The sequence below is a fragment of the Triticum dicoccoides genome, chromosome 5B (genome assembly GCF_002162155.2).
Source record: "Triticum dicoccoides isolate Atlit2015 ecotype Zavitan chromosome 5B, WEW_v2.0, whole genome shotgun sequence".
Classification (NCBI taxonomy): domain Eukaryota; kingdom Viridiplantae; phylum Streptophyta; class Magnoliopsida; order Poales; family Poaceae; genus Triticum; species Triticum dicoccoides.
In genome coordinates this window covers 23,655,992-23,668,543 of record NC_041389.1, presented here as the reverse complement: position 1 = coordinate 23,668,543, position 12,552 = coordinate 23,655,992, and the positions used below count along the sequence as shown (strand labels likewise).

Sequence of the window (12,552 nt, the reverse complement as noted above, 5' to 3'; positions counted from 1 at the left end):
AGAAACATATAATTTTAATTTTAAAAAACAAAAGCAAGAAAATAGAGAAATTGTATTAGAAAACCATTTTTTTAAGAATGGCAAAGTAGTACAATTTTCTTAAAAGAAATGAAGCAAGAAAATAGGAAATTGTAAGTGATATTATTAGAAAAACTAATATTCAAGCAAGCAAAGTAGTACAATACTTGTTTAGCCACATATGGGGGGATAGGAATTTAAGAATCTCAAATTTGACAAAAGAGATTCTCGGAAAAAAAATTGACAGAAGAGATGGCGACTAGAACTTTAATAATCATATTTTAAATTTGAAAATTGGAAACAGAAAATACAGTACGGAAATTCTAAGAATGATATTATTAATATTTAAAAAAAACTGGAAAAGAAGGAATGACAAATTAGTACGAGAGACATGCATGGGGACAAATTTAAGAATCTCAAACCTGATGAATAATTGGGCAGAGCATGAAACATCTCAAACGAAGAAAAGTGGGGAATGCAGATGCCAAGCAAGTGAAATCTATGGATGATCTATGTATTGAAAAAAGATCAACAAAGGGATCTCCTGGACAAGGTCCATGTACACAGCTGCTGCAAAAGCAAGCAAGCAAGCACTCTTACATGGTAGACTGCCATAACTGACTGAGACGTCATGCACAAACTGGGACCTATTCTTATGCATGGCTCAACTAACTAGCTTGCTGCTGTATTCACAAGGTGAACTTCGATTCTGACACCATCTGGTTTGAGTTGGGTTGACACTTGACAGCTCATCATCGGTTGCAAAGGGCTCGAAGGAAAGGATCAAAGGACCCGCGCCGGTGGGGGGTCGATCACCTGCCGGAGATCGGCGGGCCGCCGTACCGGACGCTGCACATCTTCAGATCCCTCGGCATCTCGACCTCTTTCAGCCACGCGAGACGCCGGCCTTCTTGCTCGTCGCCGATGAGCTCATTGCTGGTCACTGTCAGCAGAAGAGCATACAAATTTAGTTAACCTTCTAGCGTCCAATGAGCTAGCAGTAATTAAATTTAATTAGCAGAAGCATCGATGATCACGATGATTACCGACCAATGTTCAAGACCTAATGGAGCCTAAATATCTTTGGGGTGAAGCTACATTACTTTAATACTGTTCTAAAATATGGATGCCTCTCGCCTAGTGCCCTTTAGAACATGGTTTATGCACAAGTGGTTTCGACATCCCGTGCTTCTCAAACCCACGTACGGGGGGCGCAAAACCGTGTGCTTGCTTGCAAGTGCATGATAAACAAAGCTACCTGAAAGCTCCAGGTTGTTACTTAACTAAAAGACCTCTCTCTCCATTCAGTGGGCTGCTTACAAGGCAAACTACTGTTTTGATGATGCAAAATATAATATCTATGTTGCAACTTGCTATTGATGCCTAACCATACTTATTAGTTAATTCTCTCGCGTGCTGTCGGTAAAAAGGATGCATAAAGTGTTTACTGTGATCACTCAGACCAAACCCCCCAGATAGCAGAGGATATGAGCTCAAGCATTTTCTGTGCTAGTTTACAGTTGTTGCAAGCTGCACGCAGTGTCGAAATTCAGCACTAGTAGCAAGTCCATCTCCATAATGTATCTAGATTAGATTTCTGAGATCAGTATTTCTAACTTACTTGGATGCAGGGAGTATGGAATGTCCGTGTAGTACGTGCAGTCTCGGTCCTCTTCGATGGAGTAAGGGGGGCCGAGGATGTCGAGGAACGCGGATGGCGCGACGGCCCTGAACCGGTGCATGTTGCCTCCCGCCGTCGGGAACAGGACCGACGTGTCGCACGGCGCCGTGAAAACATCGTCCACGATTAGTTGCGCCAGCCTCACTGCAAGCAAGCAAGTCTAAACGTTATAGCACATTTGCGTAGCCAGGCATACTGGGGGGCATTAGCAGGGGATCTGGTGACAATTGTAGCAGAAATGGATGGGAAGCTCACATTTACCATCAGGTGACGAAGCGCCACTCTCATTAGCCGGATCGTCGGGATCAGCCCAGTCATATGACTTTGCGTGCATCGATCCGATGAGCAGCTTGTTGAACACCGTCATCCCGGGGTGGTTGTGCAGAGGGATGACCGCATTCGTCGGCAAGAAGAAGAGAACCATCTGCCAAGCAACAAAGAAAAGGAAATGTCAGCAACTAGTTCCTACTTCCCTTGGGTAAACAGTATACATCATGCACACACTTTGCACTTACGGAAAATTTCTCGGATTTGTATATGGTGGTGTGTGTGATGGCCGGGGTCCCTTCGGTTGCCGGCGCATCTCTGTTCCTGAAGAAGGGCATGTCTGGGCTTAGGCCGAAGTCCTCTGGTCTCATTTTGTCTGCAAACATCACGGCCGGAAGCCGAAATTCAGCATCATCAGCATTTTGTGCAACCAGGACACTCCCATTTCCGAACCCACTGCATTTCAGCTACGGAGAGTATGTTCCATTTGCATGCTCAGATTAAACATATTCTTTTTAGAAAAAAGATCAAAATTAAGCATGTTGAGTACGCAGAGAAGAATGACGGACACTAGAATTATCAAGTGAAAACTGCAGCAAATTCTGAACTTATTGCATGGTATCCAAGACATGTAAAACTAATTTGGATGTACACAAGCAAAGGCTTGAACTTTTAACGGGTCGCTCCATGCACCAAATTAATTTTCAAGGTCCTGATTGGCTGATTGCGCATGTACTACTACTAGTAGTAGCTAGTACGTATACATACAAGTAGGTTTGAGAGGAGCGGTGGTTGGTTAGCGTAGCGTACCGAGCATGGCGCGGAGCAGGGCGACCTCGGCGGGCTTGGGCACGGTGCCGGGGCCCCGGAAGACGGCGCGGCAGGCCTGGAAGAGCCGCTGGATGGCGGGCGGCCTCCTGGCGAGCCGCGGCCCCCTTCCTGCCGCCGCCGCCGCGGCCTTGAGGGTCTTGACGGCCAGCACCCGCCTCCTCTTGGCCGGCGGCACGGTCTGCACGGCCTCCGCCGCCCCCACCTCGACCACCCCGGGCCCGAGCTCCACCACCCCCGCGCCCATGGCCGGCCGGCAGGCAACTCCAAGAAACCGAAAGAAACTCGCTGGATCGCGGAAGGAGAGGGACAAAGCAAGCGAGCCGGTGGGGATGGACGAGGGGGCAACAGGAGAGCTCGGGATATATGCGGGGGGTCAGCGGGGGCGGACGGAGCAAAACCAGGTGCCGCTCGACGGTGGGTTGACGGTGGAGGCGACACGACACGACGGGACGGGCGAGGAGGGACGAAACCGGGGCGGTGGGTTCGATCCGTCCGACGGGTTCGGTGGTCGCCCTCGGCACCGCAACCGGTTCTTGCTTTTCTTCTACTCCGGTCTAGAGAGAGAAAGCGTATGCGTGCGGATGGATAGAGAGAGATCTAGAGAGAGGGTGTGCCGCCGCCCGCCATTTCGGGGAGGCGGAAAGCAAAACCGGCAGCACGGGAGTCCACGGTTTGTCGCCCCCCGGAAAACTGCGGCTGCTCACGTGCGGTGCGGGGGAGACGCTCTCGCCCTCTCCTCACTGTCCGACTCTGAGATCTGCTGGCCGCCGCTGTCGAGTGTCGAGCGAGGCTCTCCGCTGGATTCGCCGAATCTAGCAGGCGGTGGATTACGTAGGCTTTCCCAAAGGAGCCTTTCCCAAAGGAGCCAGATATTTCGAGCTGCCTCCAAGAGCGACAGGAGCAAAAATGCTCATAAATAAACGATGTTCTAACCTTTTTCTAGACCAAATCTATATCAAGTAATTCTTCACCCTTGTGCATTGAGCGAGGAAAACCTTCTCTAGACATGGTTTCGTTTGGACGTTGTAAATTCACCCCGCATGATATGTTTAAATATGTTTGTTCACTTTCTTTAGTCTGTACGTAGTTCATATTAAAACGTCCAAAGCATCTTATATTTGTTAACGGGTGTAGTATAATTTCGTATGGCCCTGACAAACATTTCTTATAAAAGCCTTATTTGAGTGACGCGACGTAAAAAGTGCTGCCTCAAAAACCGCTTCCGTCCAAGGCTCGGGAATTGCTATGTTGTTCATTTAGCGATTGCCGTGCTATAGCAGATGTATTTGCCATGTTATTGTACAAAAATTTGCCATGTCGGAAAACCACTTTCAACAAGCGCTCGGGAATTACTCCCTCTATAAAGAAATATAAGAGCGTTTAGATGACTACTATCTTATTTGTTCAGAAATTGTCATGAATATAACAGATATATTTCTGATGCTGCTATAGAAAGATTTCTCATGTTGAAAATAAAAATATTCTCATGCTAGCAGAAAGAAAATCTCAAAAATGTGTCATGTTGCAGCAAAATAAACTGTCATGTGTTTCATCATTTTTACCATGATGCATCGTAGAAAATTGCCTGACTAAAGAACAAAAAAAAAGGATTTTTTATGCATGTCCATGAATTGTCTTGCTACATGTAGACTTGCAACGGTACATCAAAGAATTGTCATGCTATATGAAAAGGAATTTGATTCACTCAGTGGGATGCATGAAAGCGAACAGTGATTACCATGCATATTGCTTTCAGATTCACACATGAGAATTGGATGCGCCAGAGAATGTTCCCAAGGAAACGACTCCTAGGGACCACAACCATTTGTAAACCTGGTGATGCAGAGTACAATTAAAGTTTTCTGACGTTCGAGTACAATCTAAAACTGAATCCGAGTCCAAGTCGGATTCCGGTTGTTAGGACATGGTGTTGCTAATATGAGGTAATGATTTTTTTGTTGGATAATCCGACCTTATAAAATATGGTTATATGATTTATTGGTATAACTGCAAATATTAACTACCAATACGTGCATGTCATCTTCACCTATGAGATGGGATAGATGCTTGTTAGTGGCTTATTTAGATTGTTTTACTACCTTTCTAATATTTTTTATGTGTGCTTCATGCGTGCAAGTATTAATAATTGCTTATTATTTCTGCATAATTGGCTACCATGCTATATATATGCCCAATCTGACATAATCCAGTATTCGAACATGTGTTTGCCTGTTATCCGTCTTACCTCCATGTTTGAAAAAGTATATAAAATATCGTTTGAGCACTATCAGACCAAATCCGCTCCGGTTTCACCCAGAGTTATTCCCCCATTGCAAAATAAAGGGTGTGGACATTGATCAAGTTCATGAAAAACAAATCTTCATATGTAATGCTAAATAAAAAACAATTTTACAACTTATGCATAGATATTTTTCTCTACGGATCTCTCTCTCTCTCTCTCTCATCAGGCTAGAGCCCCCTATCGAGATCAACGACCTAGAGTCTCCATGCCGTTGTAGGTGCAACCTACCTTGCCATCGTGCATCCCCGCTCCACTTGTCATCCAAGTCCCAACTACAATCGTCCTTGCCTCACATTTCATGTCGTTGATGTAGCTGGAATGCTTCCCGCAAAAAAAAAAAAGATGTAGCTGGAATGCTATAAATATACCCTAGAGGCGGGAGAGATGCTCTCTGATCCGCTGGCCGCCAGTGTCGAGCCTCTACTTAATTCACATAATTTATTTATTATTACTATTTTGAGTAGTTTTGCCTAGTTTATGAGATGATATATTACCTTGGCCCCTTTTGTTTGAGCTTTTGGGGTGTTTTTTTACATGAAAAAGAATAAACATCCTAGGTAAGCAAGATATTTTGATCTGCCGCGAGTCCATAGCTCGAAGCGGGCCTTTGGTTGTTACACAAAGTGATTAGGATAGTTTTTTTTTAATCAAAAGCTTCAACTCCATTGGTGTAGAATATAGTAAGGAATTTTCGACTTTTAAAAAAATCTATATGCACTAGAGTATGGAATCGGAGGGAGTGCTGTTTAAATATAAATATGTACTAGCACTGTAGCCGTATGTTATCTTCCCGCTTCGGTATCTAATCTTTATCCGACCGTATCCACTCATGTTCCACACCTATAGTACACTCCCTCTGATCTAGAATATGCCCTACAAAGGTAATCATGGGGACAATTATATTATCTTTTGTATTCGTGTATTAGTAATGTTATTACTTTTGAACACCATGTTCGACATAGGTAGGCAAGTACGTGACTTGTTCGTAAAAGTTTGCATTGTGCCTGGAAGCCCTGAAGAGTGAACATCTATTGTCGGCTCGAACTGGATTCGCTTAATTCTTGCTAGTCTACTATGCAAAATCCAGCTTAATAGTACTCCCGCCATCTGGAAATAATTGTCCTAAAAATGGATAAAACGAATGTATCTATTATTAAAATGAGTCTAGATACAACCATTTATAAGACAAGTATTTTCGGACGGAGGGAGTAGTAGATTGGGTCCTACATGACCACGTAGGATACAAACACCAATAAGAACACATCTCGCATATGCATGACTAGAATGCACACAACCAACACCAAATAACACAAACAGACAAAGAATCAAGACAGAAGCTACGCTTAGGCGGATGAAAAAGAAAGAAAAGAAAATGATTTCAGTTGATGATGTTGAGAACACGATGAGTTTCATGCAAGATCCCAGACATTCTAAACTCTATATGAATAAAATATTAGTAGAGTACATTCTTTCCCCATCAGATGACCAAATATTATTACATCACAGTGAATTTTTCCTGCATCCGTTTGAACAAAATTGTACAATTAAGAAATCAGATTTTCCTCCATGAACCGAAACATTTCTCTAGTAGATGAATAAACTATTAGAACAGTATAAAAATTAATTAATAATTGTTTAAAAAGAACAACTTTGTAAAGTCGACCGAGGTCAACTACTAGGGTGTGAGTGTGAACAAGGCCAAGGACTTGTCGCTCTCACTAGTAGACAACCAAGAAAAGGACATGCACGGCGCATCGACGCTTTCTTGGTAGCTTTATGAAAGTTAACATCACTGCTTAATCCCATCGATTCCAAACCATGTAATGCGCTGTACTGGTGGACTGTAACTGATGGGGATTGGGGAGCTACTGCTCAAGCTGCTGCAGCACCGCCGCGACCATATGCATGGAGCCGGTGACGCAGATGAGGCCACCCCGGGCAGCGCCGCCGCCTCCGTCTGCCCGGCGCAGCAGCCGGGAGGCGGCCTTGATCAGGTCGCGCGAGAACGGCGCGGCTCCGCACCCGATCAGCATCGGCGCGGGCTTGCCTGTGCCGGCGGCGGGAGCCAGGTGGTCGATGTTTACGGTTGGGGCTTCGTCGCCGGGGTTGGCCCCGATGCCCGCACACTCGATGCCCTGGCCGAGCGCGGCGCCCGTCCAGATGTCTCTCAGCGACGAGGCCGGCATGGAGCGAGCGGTCCCTCCCGCGATCCCCGTCTCCGTCAGCAGCACCACGTCGGGCCTTCTGCCTGAGAGTGATCAGGGAGGCTGAGAAAAAACTACCGTGACGTTCTTCGGTCTGAACTATCCAGCTATGAGACGGCCGAAGCACAGAGGGGCAGAGTTAATGAAGTATCTTGCCTGAGAGAAGTTGCGCAGCGAATGCGAGGTGCTCTTTGTCGCTGGCCATTCCGACGATGAGGGCCACAGGCCCTTCGGGTTCGACGGTTTTTATCACGTCTGACAGTGCCTTTGCGGACGCCTCGGTATGGGCTGGAAGATGATTGGAACATCAGATGGTATCTTTGGCTAAGGCAATGGTGAAGGGAAATAAGGAAGTAAGGACAGGTGGTTATCAGGCAAAACCTCCGTCGATTAGAATGGCGGATGCTCCGTCGAGCCCAAGGACCGAGGCTTCATCTTGTGTCAGGAATTGGCTTCTCCCCGGCAGTTGCGTCTTCTCTAAACCAGCTCGGATAGATGCATCGGATACATTCCATCCTTAACTTCCCAAATCCATGGATACGAGAGAAAATACGTCAGACTTGTGCAGATTAAGCAATGCGTAATGATAAGGTGAAAAGGGAACTGAAAGAAAAGCAAATATTCAGTCCTCCAGCACTAGTCTCATTCAGAAGCAGCAATACTGTGAAGATTCAAAATAAAGACCATACCAATGCTGGAGTAATTGTACTTTAATGAATGGAAGTGGATTGAGATGGACCGTCATCAAACAACACGAAAGGGCATGTTTCCTTACCTAGCTCACGGAGACATAGAGCTGTGCAACAAGCCGTGACAGCATTCTGACGCTGATGGTCTCCCAGCAGCTGGAGTTTTACATCATGCAATTCCACATACTGCAAAATATAAACTTGCGCCTGTCATTTAGAGGACTTGAAAAGCAGAGGGGAAAGCTCTATACTCTGTTAATTTCAGATGAAAGTAGATAAGGTCGGTTTCTACCAATGGCATATCGCCTGAAATCTTCACGAAAATGTCACAGCTTTGATAAGGCTTTGCATAGTCTCGTCCAATGCCTCTTGTGATGCTCCTGATGCCAGTATCACAAGCAGATATGACAGGAGATTGTGTCAAGAATGCTCTATCCCGAATTATTTGCTCGATGTCTGTTGAAAATGGACCACCAATGACAACCTGGAATAATGTTTGATATTCAGGTTACAGACTCCACCATTATCAGAAGTTACACTTGTACAAGGATAATATTATACGGCCTGAAGGTTAAAATATCACCGGATCATAATTAAGGAAAAGTAAGTCTCCAATTTTACAGAAGAAACACAAGATGATGCCTAGTAAAATAGTGGTGAACTATCATGGACATGGAACAGCAAGTAGAACATGGCGTGCCAACCATTTCTTTGAGAGAAAAGAACACTACACTGGACAGCTATCTGAATTAATTCGACTATAATCTGGAATTGCAAGCAGGAAAAAAAGCTGGCGAAAATGAAAAGGAATAAAGATGAGACCAACTTAACTGGTCGTCCTTCCTTGATAATTCCAGACTTTGCCACTGCTATGCTTTGGAGGGAACCACCCAAAGCAGCCAAATGTTCTTTCCCAACTGTTGTTATGACTGCTGCAGCTAGTTCACTATTTCGTATGACATTTGTGGCATCTCTAGCTCCCCCAAGGCCTGCCTAGGCAATCAATAAACAAACAAGTTACTATTTAGTCACTGTAAGTGATATAACTTATAACTCAAAGATCGTTTTTCAAGACTAGAGGCTGAGATACTTGAGATCGGTGCTATAAAAATGACAGAGGATTAACCACTTCATAAAGATGGATACACTCTGTCATTCATATATTTCATTTCTGAGTAACACGTTGCATTAAGTACCAAATTAGTGGACCTACTTTTTCTGTCTCCATATTCTAATATTTCTTAAAGATACAAGACTTAGTGGACCGTCCAAAGCAGAAGATCTGAGGTGGGCAAAAGACAACTGATCGACCACACAATTACAAGGCAAGTTTCACCATTCATATAACATTTTTCCAGCAGTTCAGTACATTAGGTGCATTCTTGTGACTGAATTTCCAAGTCAGTACAAAAGTCCATACATGTTAGAAAACTTCAGTTCAACAGGTCCATTCTTGTGAGTGAATTTCCATGTGAGTACAAAAGTCCATACATGTTAGAAAATTTCTCTAATAACAAAGATATGGGTCTACTCAACCCTTGAAATTTACAGAAACATGTAAACGCAAACTGTAGTTTTAACTGAACAACAGTAACAGTGCCAGCATTACACAACTTACTTCGACAATGGCAACATCAACATTTTCTCGTGAGAATAGGAGAAATGAAAGAGCAGTAAAAACCTGCAAAATAGCAAGTGTATTTTAAGTGCATGATCATCAGAAGTCAAGTAACAACAGATAAATATTAATGCCTACAGTGATTGCCTTAAAAAAATGCCTACAGGGTTTTTATTGTGATTAGATGTGCACAATGCCACAATGCAGGGCATTTGATCATAATCGGTTGTGTAAGAAATTTGCTATCAACTAGAGATGAATTGTTGACAGACGTTAATAAGTGGAAGTAACTCTTATGCAGTATGACTTGGCGCAGTGGTAAAGCTGCTGCCTTGTGACCATGAGGTCATGGGTTCAAGTCCTGGAAACAGCCTCTTACAGAAATGTAGGGAAAGGCTGCGTACTATAGACCCAAAGTGGTCGGACCCTTCCCTGGACCCTGCGCAAGCGGGAGCTACATGCACCAGGTTGCCCTTTTTTTTAACTCTTATGCAGTATGACGTTAATAAGTGGACGTTAATATAACGTCTACGTGTTCTTGCTTGTTATAGTAAGTTCAGGTGTAGAATTAATATTTAGACTATAATGGCTTTGCCAATATGCATAGAAAAAGTTAGATGGCATAATTTAGAACAGTAAAAATGGCATCACAGCCTGTAATGTTCAATGCATTAAGGTGAGATGCAAACTAAGAAGGAAAATCCATGACATATGCATATGCTATTTTTCTTGCCATGCTTATCGTTTATTGGTATTGTATAGGCTCTCATTCGGGGACAGACAAAAAAAATATCTGAGTACACATCATCATCATTTTATTAAAGCAAAAACCAACTAAATCTGCAACTTAAAAATAACTTTGAAAAATATACCTCAAAGTGTGTCAGGGATCCATTTTCTGATTCGATTGATTCATCAATAGATTCCTTGGCCAGATCGAAAAGATCCCTCAACGACGCAGCTGAAACAGGGCCTCCATGTTGCCCAACAGAAATGCGCTCTCGGATTGTTAGAAGGTGTGGACTGCATAGACATCAGCACCATTGAATTCCCTTGATTGTGTCGTCTAATAGTTACTTACTACCAAATGGATTAAACGATACATGGAGCTTGGTGATATGGTGGAATACCTGGAATAGCAGCCCACACGGTATCCTTGCTCCCTCATGATATTGGACAGGAACGCGGCCGTCGAACCTTTCCCCTTGGTGCCGGCGATATGGACAGACTACAAACGCAATCACTCAGATTAATCCTTCCATTCTTCACACTGTATCCATGGAAACAAAATCCACTCCCCAATCACCGTACGAATGATGACTGTCTATCACCGGCCACGCTTTACGCATCCCAAACTGGCAGAATCACAGGCAGGTGATTAGCCAAACTCACCGGGTAGTGGGTATGGGGGTCGCCGAGGCGGCGGAGGAGGCGGCGCATGCGGCCGAGGTCGAAGCCGTCGTCGGAGTCGGTGCCGGCGCCGCGCGGCACGCCGGAGCGCTCGTAGTTGCGGAGCATGTCCATGTACTCGAGGAACCCCCCGAGCTGCGCCTCTTCGCCTCCTCGGGCCATCGCGGATACGCCGCGGCGGCGGCTGCTGCTCGCCCGAAGTAGGCCGCCAGACCAGCGGAAGGGAACTGGGAAGCGGGTGACCATGCGGCACGGCCGCGCTGGGGCCGCCGCAACGGCGGCAGTCGCCGGCGGTCGAATGGAAGCGTCCGTGTCGCCGGCGGTCTAGGAGTAGCAGGGCGGAGGCGGGTCTGGGACGGTGGCGTACCGTGGGGGTAGGAGGAGGCGGCGGCAGGGCGCGTGCGGTGTGGAGGGGAGCAGCCGGCGAGCCGCCGTGGCTGGGGAAGAAGGGGACAGAGAGATGAGAGGTAGGTGCACGAGGGTATTTTGGTCCTTGTTTTGCTTTGACTCAAATCTGAATCTGAAGAAAAAAACAGAACAATCGGAAAATGGGCAAAATATCCATTCTTCATGAATGAAAATCACTAAAATCACATGCATGGTTTTTGGGATGGAAGTGTTGAGAAACTATGTGTCTTTGGGATGGTCCTAATAAAACACAGCATGGTTTGTTGCGATTGACATGTTATTCATCAATGATATTGATGTTTCTCGCAATGCAGTTTGTAATCCTCAAAGTTATAAAATATCTCTTCGATGGTTTATTCTAAATATGGAGATTATTTTATTCTAAATATGGAGATTATTCGGACCGTGTCGTCCTTCGCCTCATCTCCTCGTTGCCGACCGCTACTCCCATCAAAGGGCTGGCCCTTTCCCAGCTGTGATCCATCGTTTGTCTAGCGACCGGTGCAGCAGGGCCGAGCTCGTCTCACGCACGATGCAGCAAGACTGACCTCTTCCTCCTCACGGTACTGCAGGACAGAACTCGATCGTCTCGCGCTTCGGGCTGCAAGACGGGTCGATGGGTGATGAAGCTATGTACCTAGAGTAGGGTCATGGATCTGTCCAAACTACCCTACCCTAGGACATCTCTAGAAGAAACCACCTGTCAATCGACCCAGAAGTGTTCCACTCGACTGGCTCGAAGACACTCGACCATGAAGCCAACCATTCGACCATGAAGCCAACCACTCGACAGCCAGGAGACCTAAAGTCACTCCGCACGCTAACGGTCGGTCATTAAGTAGTTTTTATGGTCATCATAGCACTTTATGTATAGCGTTATCAGTAACGTCCAATCTTAATGTATCTTAAACCCTGCATAACTGAGGGCCAGAGGGGTCTGGCGGACTCTATATAAGCCACCCCCCTCCTCAGTGTAAAGGGTTCGCACCCCTGTAACTCATACGCATATAATCCAGTCGACCGCCTCCGGGCTCCGAGACGTAGGGTTGTTACTTCCTCCGAGAAGGGCCTGAACTCGTAAATCCCTTGCGTATACAACTACTCCATAGCTAGGATCTTGCCTC

At 45.5% G+C, this 12,552-nt stretch overlaps 2 protein-coding genes across 3 annotated transcripts; both read right to left on the bottom strand.

The window, feature by feature from the left end:
* Window positions 1-502: 502 nt before the first annotated feature.
* On the bottom strand, window positions 503-3,485 carry LOC119307139 (plant cysteine oxidase 2-like). Of its 2 annotated transcripts, none has more exons than XM_037583237.1 (5): window positions 2,777-3,485; window positions 2,215-2,342; window positions 1,961-2,123; window positions 1,640-1,843; window positions 503-961 (listed from the first exon to the last, which is right to left on the bottom strand). In XM_037583237.1, the coding sequence occupies exons 1-5, from the start codon at window positions 3,039-3,041 to the stop codon at window positions 831-833; spliced, it is 891 nt and encodes a 296-aa protein (XP_037439134.1). In that variant the 5' UTR covers window positions 3,042-3,485; the 3' UTR covers window positions 503-830. The 2 variants fall into 2 exon arrangements, with proteins under 2 accessions (XP_037439134.1, XP_037439133.1); XM_037583236.1 differs by having other exon boundaries at window positions 1,955-2,123; window positions 2,777-3,483.
* Window positions 3,486-6,581: 3,096 nt separating this feature from the next.
* On the bottom strand, window positions 6,582-11,488 carry LOC119307138 (dihydrofolate synthetase-like). The gene is made up of 10 exons (XM_037583235.1): window positions 11,003-11,488; window positions 10,741-10,838; window positions 10,483-10,633; window positions 9,611-9,673; window positions 8,824-8,985; window positions 8,285-8,476; window positions 8,079-8,178; window positions 7,685-7,819; window positions 7,460-7,591; window positions 6,582-7,347 (listed from the first exon to the last, which is right to left on the bottom strand). Exons 1-10 carry the CDS (start codon window positions 11,264-11,266, stop codon window positions 6,965-6,967), a joined length of 1,680 nt encoding a protein of 559 aa, XP_037439132.1. The 5' UTR covers window positions 11,267-11,488; the 3' UTR covers window positions 6,582-6,964.
* Window positions 11,489-12,552: the final 1,064 nt, after the last annotated feature.

What these genes read in the sequence shown, in the direction of transcription:
- LOC119307139 (XM_037583236.1), bottom strand. Translation starts at nt 3,041, where the DNA reads ATGGGCGCGGGGGTGGTGGAGCTCGGGCCCGGGGTGGTCGAGGTGGGG. An exon ending in ACAAATCCGAGAAATTTTCC is followed by an intron (nt 2,124 to 2,214) that starts GTAAGTGCAAAG and finishes GTTGCTTGGCAG; the next exon opens with ATGGTTCTCTTCTTCTTGCC. An exon ending in TCCATACTCCCTGCATCCAA is followed by an intron (nt 962 to 1,639) that starts GTAAGTTAGAAA and finishes TTCTGCTGACAG; the next exon opens with TGACCAGCAATGAGCTCATC.
- LOC119307138 (XM_037583235.1), bottom strand. Translation starts at nt 11,266, where the DNA reads ATGGTCACCCGCTTCCCAGTTCCCTTCCGCTGGTCTGGCGGCCTACTT. An exon ending in TTGATGTTGCCATTGTCGAA is followed by an intron (nt 8,986 to 9,610) that starts GTAAGTTGTGTA and finishes TTGATTGCCTAG; the next exon opens with GCAGGCCTTGGGGGAGCTAG. An exon ending in TTTCAGGCGATATGCCATTG is followed by an intron (nt 8,179 to 8,284) that starts GTAGAAACCGAC and finishes TATATTTTGCAG; the next exon opens with TATGTGGAATTGCATGATGT.